This window comes from Oncorhynchus tshawytscha, linkage group LG08 (assembly GCF_018296145.1).
Source record: "Oncorhynchus tshawytscha isolate Ot180627B linkage group LG08, Otsh_v2.0, whole genome shotgun sequence".
Classification (NCBI taxonomy): Eukaryota; Metazoa; Chordata; class Actinopteri; order Salmoniformes; family Salmonidae; genus Oncorhynchus; species Oncorhynchus tshawytscha.
The window spans coordinates 21383474-21398344 of NC_056436.1; the positions used below are offsets into that span (position 1 = coordinate 21383474).

The following is a 14871-nucleotide window of genomic DNA, read 5'->3' on the forward strand; positions in this document are numbered from 1 at the left end:
GAATTTACCACAGGTGGACTCCAATCAAGTTGTAGAAACATCTCAAGGATGATCAATGGAAACAGGATGCACCTGAGCTCATTTTTGAATCTCATAGCAAAGGGTCTGAATACTTACAGTACCAGTACCAGTCAAAAGTTTTAGAAAACCTACTCATTCAATGGTTTTTCTTTCATTTTTTACTATTTTCTACATTGTAAAATAAATAGCGAAGACACAACTCTGAAATAACATATGGAATCATGTAGTTACCAAAAAAGTATTAAACATATTTTATATTTGAGATTCTTCAAAGTAGCCACCCTTTGCCTTGATGACAGCTTTGCACACACTTGGCAATCTCTCAACCAGCTTCACCTGAAATGCTTTTCCAACAGTCTTGAGTTCCCACATATGGTAAGCACTTGTTGGCTGCTTTTCCTTCAATCTGCAGTCAAACACATCCCAAACCATCTCAATTGGGTTGAGGTCGGGTGATTTGTGGAGGCCACGTCATCTGATGCATCACTCTACTTCTTGATCAAATAGCCCTTACACATCCTGGAGGTGTTGGGTCATTATCCTGTTGAAAATCAAATGATAGTCCGACTAAGCGGCAAACAGATGGAATGGCGTATTGCTGCAGAATGCTGTGGTAGCCATGCTGGTTAAGTGCGTTTTAATTATAAATAAATCACAGACAATGTCACCAGCAAAGCACCAACACACCTCTTCAATGATTCACGGTGGGAACCACACGGTGGGAACCATGCGGAGATCATCCGTTCACCAACTCTGCGTCTCACAAAGACATGGCGGTTGGAACAAAAAATCTCAAATTTGGACTCATTAGACCAAAGGACAGATTTTCTCCGGTCTAATGACCATTGCTCATGTTTCTAGGCCCAAGCAAGTCTCTTCTTATTATTGGTGTCCTTTAGTAGTGGTTTCTTTGCAGCAATTCGACCATGAAGGCCTGATTCACACAGTCTCTGAACAGTTGATGTTGAGATGTGTCTGTTACTTGAACTTTGAAGCATTTTTTTGGGCTGCAATTTCTGAGGCCGGTACCTCTAATGAATTTATCCTCTGCAGCAGAGGTAACTCTGGATCTTCCTTTCCTGTGGTGGTCCTCATGAGAGCCAGTTTCATCATAACGCTTGATGGTTTTGCGATTGTACTTGAAACTTTCAAAGTTTTTGAAATGTTCTGTATTGACTGACCTTCATGTCTTAAAGTAATGATGGACTGTCATTTCTCTTTGCTAATTTGAACTGTTCTTGCCATAATATGGATTTTTACCAAATAGGGCTGTCTTCTGTATACCACCCCTACCTTGTCACAACACAACTGATTGGCTCAAATGCATTAAGAAGGAAAGAAATTCCACAAATGTACTTTTAAGAACACACACCTGTTAATTGAACTACATTCCAGGTGACTACGTCATGAAGCTGGTTGAGAGAATGCCAAGAGTTTGGAAAGCTGTCATCAAGGCAAAGGGTGGGTACTTTGAAGAATCTCAAATCTCAAATATTTAGATTTATTTAACACTTTATTGGTTACTACAGTTGAAGTTGGAAGTTTACATACACCTTAACCAAATATATTTAAACTCAGTGTTTCACAATTTGTGACGTTTAATCCTTGTAAAAATGCCCTGCCTTAGGTCAGTTAGGATCACCACTTTATTTTAAGAATGTGAAATGTCAGAATAATAGTTGAGAGTGATTTATTTCAGCTTTTATTTCTTTCATCACATTCCCAGTGGGTCAGAAGTTTACATACACTCAATTAGTATTTGGTAGCATTGCCTTTAAATTGTTTAACTTGGGTAAAACATTTTGGGTAGCCTTCCACAAGCTTCCCACAAAAAGTTGGGTGAATTTTGGCCCATTCCTCCTGACAGAGCTGGTCTAACTGAGTCAGGTTTGTAGGCCTCCTTGCTCACAAACACTTTTTCAGTTCTGCCCACAAATGTTCTATAGGATTGAGGTCAGGACTTTGTGATGGCCACTCCAATATCGTGACATTGTTGTCCTTAAGCCATTTTGCCACAACTTTGGAAGTATGCTTGGAGTCATTGTCCATTTGGAAGACCCATTTGCGACCAGGCTTTAACTTCCTGACGGATGTCTTGAGATGTTGCTTCAATAAATCCACATAATTTTCCCTCCCTCGTGATGCCATCTATTTTGTGAAGTGCACCAGTCCATCCTGCAGCAAAGCACTTCCACAACATGATGCTGCCACCCCTGTGCGTCACGGTTGGGATGGTGTTCTTCAGCTTGCAAGCCTCCCCCTTTTCCTCCAAACATAACGATGGTCATTATGGCCAAACAGTTCCATTTTTGTTTCATCAGACTTTTCTCCAAAAAGTCCAATCTTTGTCCCCATGTGCAGTTGCAAACCGTAGTCTGGCTTTTTTATGGCGGTTTTGGAGCAGTGGCTTCTTCCTTGCTGAGTGGCCTTTCAGGTTATGTCGATATAGGACTAATTTTACTGTGGATATAGATACTTTTGTACCTGTTTCCTATAGCATCTTCACAAGGTCCTTTGCTGTTGTTCTGGGATTGATTTGCACTTTTCGCACCAAAGTACATTCATCTCTAGGAGACAGAACGCGTCTCCTTCCTGAGCGATATGACAGCTATGTGGTCCCATGTTGTTTATACTTGCGTACTATTGTTTGTACAGATGAACTTGGTACATTCAGGCGTTTGGAATCCATTGACTTGTGGAGGTCTACAAGGTTTTTTTCTGAGGTCTTGCCTTATTTATTTTGATTTTCCCATGATGTCAAGCAGAGGCACTGAGTTTGAAGGTAGGCCTTGAAATAAATCCACAGGTACACCTCCAATTGACTCAAATTATGTCAATTAGCCTATCAGAAGCTTCTAAAGCCATGACATAATTTTCTGGAATTTTCTAAGCTGTTTAAAGGCACAGTCAACTTAGTGTATGTAAACTTCTGACCCACTGGAATTTTGATACAGTGAATTATAAGTGAAATAATCTGTCTGTAAACAATTGTTGGAAAAATGACTTGTGTCATGCACAAAGTAGATGTCCTAACCAACTTGCCAAAATGATTGTTTGTTAACAAGAAATTTGTGGAGTGGTTGAAAAACAAGTTTTATTGGCTCCAACCTAAGTGTATGTAAACTTCCGACTTCAACTGTACATGATTCCATCTGTTATTTCATAGTTTTGATGTCTTCACTATTATTCTACACTGTAGAAAATAGTACAAATAAAGAAAAATCCTTGAACGAGTAGGTGTTCTAAATATTTTGACCGGTAGCGTAAGCAGGCACGTTTTCTAATACATTATTGTTTGGGATTGTGTGTGTGTGAGAGAGATGTATTTATGAATGTGTGCCAGTCGGCCCACTCAAGTGAAGGTGCTGTACCAGGAAGTGTCCATCCGCCTGACTGACAACAGGACAAAGAGCTGTTGAACATAGCAACTGTGGCCTACTAAATTGAGAGAGATGTGAGACATTTTATTGTAATTGTTATTTATTGTAATTGTTGCTTTCAGAACATTTGAAAAGGTTTTCTGTTTGATTGTAAAGTCATTGAATATCTCTTTGTAGCGTTCTATTCAAGGGCTTCATATTTTAAGAAATACTTCAACGTAATGTTTTTTTGTACATGGGTCTGGTCAAGCTGGTTTGGCTGGTGATATTTTCCTTTAACTACGCTGTGAAATGTAACCATCCCGTCTATTTGAAAAGCAAACCATTTGGGCTCGAGATGGATGGTCGGAGACTAGAGGTGGCGAGGGACTCCAAGGTACTATTCTTTCACTATGAGCACCCACACATGGACATGAAGACCATCAATCCAGGCTTTGTTGCCCTCATTCTCTCTGGCCATTATTATTGGTGTTTCTGTGTGTCTAAACGCATGAAAGCAAAACAATATTACTGCTACCCTCTCATCATAACTTTGCCCTATCTCTTGGTCCATCACTATTGCTAGGTGGTGGTATGAAAGAAAGCTCAGCTGGAGAAAAGGAGATTCCAGTTTGAAGTCATTGAGGCAGTTGGTGGCAAGAAATAATGACTGATACAGTAAATCTGACCTCTTATAATGTAATGTCCTCTATGGTACTCTCATTTTTTAAATGCAGGCTCAAGGGCAGGACAACCACCTGGAACAGCAAGAAGCTACCATGACACACTTTGTGGCATTGTACTTTAATAGTTTTGTTGGTTGTAGTAGTTTTGTTAATTGTCTAAGTGTTTATTAGTTATCGCTCAGTTTATTTACATGCAAAGTTGTTATCCACTTTTCTCCTTCCTCCCTGATTGAAACAACAGCTGTCAGCTGCACATTATGGAAATATTCTAACATTAATTCATGAACATGAATAACATGAATTCTAACTTGTTCCTTCAATCAAATAGTAAAACAAGAATTTACCATAGTTAACTAAACAAAATCAATATATACTTTACTTCAAATAAAAATCTGAAATACAGAACAGTTTCCCAAATGGTTTATTTATTATTATTGTACTTCAAGAGGTAATACTTAGGTTATGGTAACAGACCAGAATACAGTTTGTTCATTTGTTCAGAAATCCAACTTTTATTTAATAGCTGCAGAATTGACTACCAAACAGCTGGCTACATCTAGACCCAACTATACAATGAACACATAAGGAAAAGTTTTACTAGGCGATAATAACAGTTTCGAAGCAGTAAGTGAAAGACTAGAATGTTGCCGAGGTGAGTTCTGTCCATGTTTAGAGGTACAAGCCCTCTGGTGTCCCTTCCTGTTTCTTGTACAGCACGTTCTCCTTTGACTTCTTAAAGTCCTCATTAGTCACCTTCATCCTGCGCTCTCTCAGAGCCATCAGCCCTGCCTCTGTACAAATGGCCTGAGAGAGAGAGAGACAAAGTTACAAACACTAACAGTGAAAATGCATTGAGGTGCCACAGGATGACAGCAAAACCAGAAGGTGAAAGTAAAATAAAGATGGGTTTATTCAAAGAGAACAAATCATAGTTATGCTGAGAAGTAGATGGTAGATGTTCATTCTTCCCTGTCCTCAGTGATTCTCCACAGAACAAAGAGACAGGATGTAATGTAAAACCCCCAATGCAGTGCCTTAGACCACTGCGCCACTCAGGAGGCCCCTACACAGATTCTAACCAGATGTTGGAACTGAAAAGCAACTATTTCCATTGATCATTAATTCCCTACTGACCCCTAGTCCTCTGTGTTGTGTATTATCTTACAATTTCCAGAAAGAGGTATATACAGTAGGCTGCATTTTTACAATTAGTCTAATTACTATGCCCCAGCTGGTTGCTGTAACGTCAGTATTGCACCTTGATGTCAGCTCCGGAGAGGTCATCCTTGGCTAGGATCAGGTCGTCCAGGATCACATCGTCTGCCACAGTCATCCTGCTGGTGTGGATCTGGAAGATCCTTCGCTTGGTCTTCTCATCCGGCAAGGGGAACTCTATCTTTCGGTCAATACGGCCTGATGAGTGGGGGCACACACACAAAGATATATCAAATCAGAGGAGCTGCTACACGGGGCAATCACAAGATCTCTCCAATCATTACTTCAATTAGGTGAGCATAGCCAGTATTGTATTTTCTTTTGAAGATTCATAGCCATATGATCATGTTATTGTGTACCTGGTCTGATGAGTGCAGGGTCCAGGGTCTCTATCCTGTTGGTGGCCATAATGACCTTAACATCTCCTCTGGAGTCAAAGCCATCCAGCTGGTTGAGAAGCTCCAGCAAAGTCCTTTGGATCTCCCGCTCCCCTCCTGAGTTAGAGTCATATCTGCAGAGGACACGGCACTCAGCACAGCCTCAACCACTGAGACACACCATACTATTGTAGAGATGTCCTCCTATACATGGAAGTTCATCGAAGTATACAAAACATACTGTAATCACAGTGTTCACTGTACTGCCAATTTAATCACTAAGCAATAGTGAAGCTAGTAAGCCTTGTCCAAGCCAGAAGTGCCATTAGGAGACAGGCAACGTGATTTCAGCCTACCAGTACACCCCCTGGACAGGACCCTTACCCCCCAATCCAACAATGCTGAGTGCCATACAGAGAGGCATTGGAGTCTTTGGTATGACTCGACCGGGGATTGAACCCCCAACCTGCCAATATCAAGGCGGACACTAATAAGTTTGTGCAATAGCATTGTTTTCTTATTTTGACATAGGTTGCGTTTAGACAGGAAGTCAAATTCTGATATTTTCCACTAAACTGGTCTTTTGACCAATCACATCAGATCTTTTAGTGAAAAAAAATATCAGAATTGGGCTGACTGTCTAAACGCAGCCATAACCTCAAGATAATGTAAAACACTGACTGACAACTGTTGTATTGGGGGGATGGCATGGCGGTTGGAAAGTGGGTTAGTGTGTACTTGTTTGCACTTTCTCCCTATGTGCAATAATGTAGCAAAGTAGTCTATAGATGTTTTTTGCATGAAATGAGCCTACTGTATTTTTTTCACTATAACTAATTTACTCCTCATCAACAAATTTCACACACTCTGCACACCTCAATGACCACGGCCTGACTAAAGAACAGCTAGCCTTGCCTCTTAGTCCCGATAGCGTCGATCTCGTCGATGAAGACGATGGAGGGTGCGTGTTCCTCAGCCACCCTAAACAGCTCTCGGACCAGCTTGGGCCCATCCCCTAGGTACTTCTGAATCAACTCAGAGCCCACCACACGCAGGAAAGTCGCTGAAGTCTGGTTGGCCACTGCTTTCGCCAATAGGGTCTTCCCTATCACACCATAGGAACAGTGTCAATCTATGACACCTTTAGAGGCGGTTTCTCTAATTAGTTTTGGACTACAAAGCAAGCTCAATGGAAAATCTCCATTGAAAATTTTCAGCGATTTTCATTTTCAGTCCAGGATTAAGCTTAATCTGTGCATGGGAAACCACCCCTTTAAGTATTACCAGAGAAAATAAAGATATCCAAATTCTGTTCTGTCTTTATTTTTGTCCATCATTGTTTCAGTTGTCTTACCTGTCCCTGGTGCTCCATACAGAATGACTCCTTTAGGAGGCTTGATGCCCATCTCTTCATAGTACTCTGGATGGGTCAGAGGGAGCTCCACAGACTCCTGAGAGGGACATAGGGAACCGCAAGTACAGTTGTCAATCAGTAGAAATGGTTACCATGTGTTGGATATCGTTCCAATCCAGCCATTCCAGTCTTCTGATTTAAAGGGATAGTTTGAGATTTTGTCAATTAACTAGCATTAGTGCTATAACTGGAAGTCTACAGGAGCAGCTAGCAAAATCTCTCTCAATCAGTGACACCAGCCTCCACTGACCCAGCTGTATCCATTTACATTAACATTGTGCATACAGAACAGTTAGTTTGGAAAGATTTTGGGAGTCTCACGCAATAAAACGATGTGCTTAAGTATAGCATTAACAATAAAGTTTGCCGTGTATTCTACTTCTCTACGATCTCTATGTCTGAAAATGTCACCTTAATTTCCTGGATCTGCTGGTCCAGTCCACCAATGTCAGCATATGTTTCCTGTGGTGCCTTCTCCACCTTCATCACGGTCACCAGAGGATCGGTGTCATCCATCAGGACCCCAATGACGGCATGGACCTGTGAACACACGCACATTACGTTCTTCTATCCTTGTGTGGACCTAAAATGTCTTCCCATTAAAAATCCTATTTTCCCTAACCTAACCATAATTGTAACCATAACCCCTATGCCTAAAATAGCCTTTGTACTCATGGGGATGTGGGAAATGTCCCTACGAGGGAGAATTTTCCTTGTGGGGACTTTTGGAGATTTTAGAACCAAACCACGCATGCACACACACACACACACACGTCCCTCAATGGCATTGCACAGTAAAGATGAGCTCTTCAATTAATGCTAATGACAGTAAGGCAACAACTAAACACAGCAAATTCACTTGACTGAAACATGATCGGTCAATGAACTGAGGATTCAATTCCCTTTAATGGCAGACTCAGTCAGTACTTTGTGGTTAAGAAGGACGGAACAGCCCGGCTCCAGCAGATCTTTGTCTACGAAGGAGAGGATGCTGACATAGTGCTCAGAGCCCACAGACGTGGAAACGATGGCGTGGTTGTCATCAATGATCTCCTCCAGGTTCCCCACTGACATGGGAGTCCCTCTCAGATCATCTACCTTAGACCTCTCCTCCTGCAGGACAACAGAAGGCAGAGCGGATGGGTGAATTAATTAATATTTAGATGAAAAGGTGCAGTGTGAAGGTTTTATAGTGCTAAGTGATGCAAAGATATCGACTGATATATTATATTTTACTGATAGTATACAAACTGTTCATATAGCCTATAGTCCTGTGATTATTTTTATGTTTCCTTACATTTACATTTGAGTCATTTAGCAGACGCTCTTATCCAGAGTGACTTACAGCAGTGAGCGGGTATATTTTTCATACTTTTTTCAGTACTGGGAATCGAACCCACAACCCTGGCGTTGCAAGCGCCAAGCTCTACCGACTGTGCCACACAGGACTTACGCTGCCTGCACATGAAGTGTCCTTCGGGAAACAATAAATATCTAGGCATTTGAATTGATTTTCTTTTCTGTCACGTGATGAGTACCTCCTGTTTCTCCTCCAGGGGTTTCATCTGTTCCTGGTTCCTGATAAACTCCTCCTCCATCAGCAAGTAGTCTTTGATCCTCTCCTGCTTCAGCAGTTTCAGCCTGCAGTGTGTGTGGGGAGTTACTGAGAGAGAAAGATAGAGAGAGTTAGAGCAGTCCGTTCTATGCAATGGGTAACTGTCCAGGAAAAACAGCAGTTGTAAAATTGTAAATAACTTTCTGTCATGGTTGACAATTCAACATCAGTAGATAGAAAGGAACTCTGCCATGACATAGTGAAAAGTCTAAGGTTAATAGTAGCCAACTAAACTTACCAAGAGGTAGCTTGCTGGCAGCATCAGGTCCCTTGCTCTTCTTCTTCCTCTTCCCAACCCTGGTGGGGATAGGTGGTTCATATTTCTTTTTCTTATCCTGGAAAGTGCAGCAAAAGTTACAGAACAATGTGATCACCTATCCCAACAGGAAGGGTCGGTGTGTACCAAACTGGTAAGATGAATATTCAAGTTTTCAGAAGGTTAGTATTATTAACTAGCAACATTAGCTACTATACTTGAGACAGAGTAGCTAGTATAGATTGTTTACCTTGTCGTCTTTCTTTCCTCCTCCGGGTCCATGTCCTCCACTCTGACTTTGACCCTGTCAAATAAATCACGTCGGGCAGACAGTGATGATACACTTAAAGGCATTTGGTAACAGTAACTTGATTGGAGTCCAAAACAATAACAATTTACTAGACATCAAGCTAGTTAGCAGTGCTAACACGCTAGCTAACAGCTTTCCACTGGTTACAAATGGCAGATTGTAGTTGAAATGCAGTAAACACGTTCAACAAAATACGACAGTCCGTAATATAATCATCAATTAAGGTTAAATAGTCATTAAATCCTTTAAAATTATAGAAATATTGATTTGGATAAACTGCTGCCTCACTTACCATAGCTGCTTGCTATCAGACAGTCTATCAGCGTCGCTCACGTAATACGTCACAGTACAGCAAGTGAAGCGTTTCAAAATGAAGAAAAACGCAGATGAAAACCCTGTTGTGGCTGTTCTGTGAGAACCAAATCATTGGTGAAGGCACTATAACCAGGACATATGAAGCTATCAATGAGTTGTTCTTCATGGAGATTCATTTACATTTTACACCAATTTCAACACATCCAACTAGGTCTGTAAAACTGTTTAGGTGCTACATTCAATCAGCTCATGAAGCCTATCATAGGATTAGGAATTTTAGAAAGGACATGAAAGGTCTGACAGAATAAAAGGTCAGTCATTTTGGCCAGGGAGTTAGTCAACCTTGGTCAGACAGTGTGCTGTGATAAGATGCATTTGAAGATTATCTTCACAGTACATTAGCTAGCCAGCCAGTTTGTGTAATGTTACCTGTAATGGTCCCCTGATGTTTGTGTCCAGTTTTCCGTTAGTCACGGAAACATTCTATGTATGTATGTTAGCAAAAACCTCCTAAGAACCTATTCAGAATACTTTGGCATTAGATAACATTCCTTTAATGTCAAACAGAACTCACCATGTTCTCAGAATTGACACGCTTCATTGAAAGAACATTCACGTGTCCAGTTTTCTGAGGGTTAGGAGAATATTCTATCAACGTCACACCAAACATACATAGAACATGGTTTCCATGTTCTCAGAATATAGCCTAACATATTAATGTTCTATAAAACGTCAAGGGAACGTTGCAAGAACATTCATGTGTCCAGTTTTCTGATGGTTAGGCGAATATTTCATCAACGTCACACCAAACATACACAGAACATGGTTCTCAGAATATAAGATGTTGATGTTCTAGACACGTTTCATTGGAACAGTAGAGTATATACTATGATGCTCCTACCCCGTCAAAAACAATAGATACGCCTGGGCCAGTGGTACTGGTTCACCTTATGCAGATATCAGCTTTAAATATGTGGGTTATAGCCCAATCAGTGTCAATCTTGTAGTCTGCAAGTGCAAGTTCATTCAAATATGAAGGGTATCTCTATGCTCATGGCACATGTACTTATTTTTTTTATCTCTCAATACAAGTGCCTCTCCACTTGTGAAACTGGGAGATTTGTTGAAAGCATTAGCATTTCATAATGAGAGACTGTCAGTGAGACACGGCAGCATCACATTTATCTTCTCAAAAGCCTTAAGGGACATAAAACCTAATAATGCTCTACGATACGGTAAGTAGGTACACCTCCAAACTGATGAAATATGGAAATGCCTTGTTTGTTCAGTGAGGTCTGCGTTTGCTGCAGACATTTCCCAACATTAAGCCACTGTAAGCCTATTCATCTGAGGGACATTTAAAATGAAAACTTCTGTGAAAGATAAATAAGCTTCTTGGGAGTCATTTTTCTTTTATGAGGACATATGGATGTTGATCTATGAATCCAACCATACATTATAAAAGACCATGTACAGGCTAGGGGGGAATTGGTCTGGACAGATGCACTTTGTCATATTCTCATTAGGAAGTAACTAATTAACTGGAAACATTTTCACACCTGTTCTTCTGCTGTCTTGTCCTGCAGCTTGGAGCAAAGTACAGAGGGATGAGAAAATATGTAGGGGAGAGAGCTTCTTATAAAAAATGTAATCATCTGAGAATTGAGGTCGGCAACAGGGGAGATAATTCTATGAAAGTCCTGGTTTGGTTTGTACATCTCACTCCAGCGTCATACACAGATTAGATGTGAGGAACTAACATGTTGTGCTAAATAATTTCTCCAGTAGATGGGGATGTGTTACCTTAAAAATATTAATAACATGCCCATCTATACACGTGACGTTGCTAGGACTGCTCAGTGGTATTTTTCCATTCTCTAACACAGCATTCCAAGGCCAGACAACATTCTGAAGGTCAGACAGTTCCCTGAACACTTACCCCATAACTGCACATGACGATAACAAAGACACCTGGAAATACCTAACAGCTCCCGTATGCCTTTATCCTCTGACTCGGAGAGGGTTTAGCAAGCCATGGCAAGACCTGTGATATCACAATTAGCTATGTGCTAAAGTTTGCATAGTCTTCGCTGACAGATAAATTACAATTGGCAATTATGTGCTGTCTTTCATTGAGACTCCATTGCTGATCACATTTGTGATGAGGCCTTATGTCATTCTACCCGTTGTTCACCAGTTTAATGACCCACCATTGCAACCAACACAGTATCACAGTATCTCCCAGTAACATTAAAATACTTTGATTGGTGCATCTGATAGGGCATGCATGCTCACAGTTTTATAGCATTTAAAGAAAATAACCTTTTCATGACTGTCAGAGGATCATTTTTGTTTCTCTGACAGCCCTTTTGTGTCTGGTGGTCCTGATGCCAGCAGGGACCGGAGGGCAGAAGATAAGGCATTAGCACTTTTGACACAGTATACCTTCCCAACCTCAGCCCCATCCCCATCACCTGCAGATTTGGGCATTTCACTAGCCTTTGCCATGTCAGCCTCTAAAAACGCAGACTACTTGGACGGTGGTGTTCCTTTCAGAATAGAGTCATTCTCTGCATTGAAAAGGGTTTATTTTTTCAAGGTTTCACCTATTTATTGAGCGTGCCAAGAATGGGAATGAGCGGAGTTCACGTAGTTGGCTGGCACTGGAATTACGCTTAGGTTTACATGCACCTATATACTCTTCTTTGGATATTATGATTGTGCATTCACATGGGTATCTTTAATATATGCATCATCAATTAAGTAACTAGATAGTATATACAGGTACTGTAGCAGGTGTGTAGCAGCTTTCCCAACCTTTTAGAGTTGGTCTCCAGTCCATCATTATGTATCTAAGATTCTATTAATTAAAGCAGTGAATCAGCAACCTAGGATCCTAGACAACAGTACTTCCATTCTAAACCAGACTTTGGGGGAGAAACCTGGAGAGATCATGTAAGATGTATGATGCTCTTCACCTCTGTCACCCTACTCTGCAATTACTGAGGATCCCATGCCTCAACACCTCAAATAGAAGGGCAGAGTGGGCCTGACTTGTCCTATTAAAAACTAGTGCACCTCAGACAGGTTAATAACCATTTGGATATCCCCATCAACTCAATTATTCACATGAATCTAGTTACTCTCACTCTGTAGAGATGTATGGAGGACGCACTTGCCACCAAGCTTGCTTTAGCATGGGCAACACCATTGAATGCTAGGTGTTTTTCTTCTTTCCATCTCTATGTCTTGCTCGCTGTGTCTGTCGTTGGACGTCCACCATGTACTGTCAGGAGCTGGAGAGATTTGTGTAGTTGAACTTCCGTTGCCAATGACAGCTGAACTAGCTGAGATCTATCTTTGATGTGAGGAAGCTGGGCTCTATCAGGTTATTAGTGTCATCAAAGCAACGGGTTATGTGTAATACGGTGGACTGGCAGTCAGGGGAAATGGAGCCACTCTCCTTCATCAAGTCCTTATATGCTGTACGACAGTACAGTAAGATTGGCTATTTGTAGAACATGGTTTGAAATGTATACTGGAAATGCACACAGCATATTGTTTTCCATGTTGACTTTCTTAGAGAAGGCTTAAATAGTTGATCATGGATGCTCAGTATTTATCATTCATTTCCCCAAAGATAAACATGCAATATTTCCAGCTGAAAATGCCACTCTAAAACCATGTACACTGAAAACATTGAGGTTATATTGTAATGTTTTTCAACATGGTTTTCCTTAATGAAAATCCACAGAGGCAGAATAAAAAATACTTATGAAAAAAAAACACTGTAAAAGTCAGTAACAGCTTTGTAAATCTGCCACAGTGTAAGGGTTGACGCTGGTAGAGACGAGAAGCAGGTACAGGGAGTGAACTTTTAATGGTGCCGGATGTGGACCAGGACAGCGTCTGGCCGTGAACACATAACAACATTAATGCTGACATAGGGAACAAATGGCGGAGCAGAGAGTTATAGACGGGGCAATCAACAAAGGGAAGGAGTCCAGGTGAGTCCAATGAGCGCTGCTGTGCGTAATAATAACAGGTGTGCGGAATGACAGGTGTGCGTAATGACAGGTGTGCGTAATGAAGGGCAGCCTGGTGCCCTCAAGCACCAGAGAGGGAGAGCGGGAGCAAGCGTGACACACAAATATAATCAACACCTTTTTCAGCAGCCCTGTATAAAACTTTACACTTAAAAAAAAACAATCACTGCAATTACTTTGTTAATTTACAGTTTGTACTATACATCCAGAGGTAGAGCTGAAAAGAGTGTCAGAACAATATCTCTAAACTTAAATTTTGTTGAGCAACCTCCCTCTCACCCCCATTTAACAGCTGATTGGTTGACATACTGTCACACTCTGATCTGTTTCAGCTATTCCTGTGATTGTCTCCACCCCCTCCAGGTGTCGCTTGTTATGCCCAGTGTATTATACCTGTGTTTCCTGTCTCTCTGCGCCAGTTAGTCTTGTATGTTAGTCAAGTCAACCAGTGTGTTTTAACCGTTCTACTTTTGCTATTCTCTTTTTGTTAGTCTTCCCGGTTTTGAACCCTGCCTGCACTTCGGTACCTTTTGGACTCTGAACTGGTTCGGACCTTTTTGCCTGTCCACGATCATTCTCTTGCCTTACCCTATTGGCTTAATAAATATTGTAAGACTCCAACCATCTGCCTCCTGTGTCTGCATTTGGGTCTCGCCTTGTGTCATGATACATACATTTTCTTGGCTAATTCTATGTGGGATAGGAAGTCATTGCTTTGGTAGATCCATCGCCTCATATTCATCAATGACATCGTCAGCCTAATTTGTTGCATGTTATTTCACTTGGTGCACTTCGTCTTCATTAAAGGGAAACTAACAGGGCATTGGGAAAGAAGCTACAGCTTCTTTAAGATTATAAACTGGAAACATTTTAAAATTAGGCCTGGAGGATCTTAACTCTCAATCTAAGTTTGGTATAGAGCTAATATAAATATCAGTCCATGTATTAATAGGCATATATTGTTTCAACTCTTGCCATGTAAGTTTGAAAACTTGAAAAAGTTATTACCACATTAACATTTTAGAGTAATTTCTTCATAAATACCTGGTCATTTCGGTAGAATAAAGTGCCATCTGTCTAGTATGTCTGACGGTCATTGAAGTGCATTAGACGTTACAGAGTGAAGGGTAGAGCACCTCCTGAGCTCTCTCTTCCTCTGGGATTACCCCTACAGAAAATCACATGATTTGACATATATGGTTTAATGTTATCACATTAGATCACATTACAAAAAAATGTGTGTGGTCATATATGAAA

The 14871-nt window shown here is 40.9% G+C and overlaps 1 protein-coding gene across 1 annotated transcript; it reads right to left on the bottom strand.

The window, feature by feature from the left end:
• Positions 1-4471: 4471 nt before the first annotated feature.
• Positions 4472-9618, bottom strand: LOC112256794 (26S proteasome regulatory subunit 4). The gene is made up of 11 exons (XM_024430303.2): positions 9546-9618; positions 9194-9247; positions 8926-9022; positions 8611-8735; positions 8000-8185; positions 7484-7612; positions 7013-7109; positions 6574-6763; positions 5641-5792; positions 5325-5479; positions 4472-4870 (listed from the first exon to the last, which is right to left on the bottom strand). The coding sequence occupies exons 1-11, from the start codon at positions 9546-9548 to the stop codon at positions 4736-4738; spliced, it is 1323 nt and encodes a 440-aa protein (XP_024286071.1). The 5' UTR covers positions 9549-9618; the 3' UTR covers positions 4472-4735.
• Between the last annotated feature and the right edge of the window lie 5253 nt (positions 9619-14871).

What these genes read in the sequence shown, in the direction of transcription:
- LOC112256794 (XM_024430303.2), bottom strand. An exon ending in CCCTGGAGGAGAAACAGGAG is followed by an intron (nt 8,186 to 8,610) that starts GTACTCATCACG and finishes GTTGTCCTGCAG; the next exon opens with GAGGAGAGGTCTAAGGTAGA. An exon ending in TCTCCGGAGCTGACATCAAG is followed by an intron (nt 4,871 to 5,324) that starts GTGCAATACTGA and finishes TCTCTCTCTCAG; the next exon opens with GCCATTTGTACAGAGGCAGG.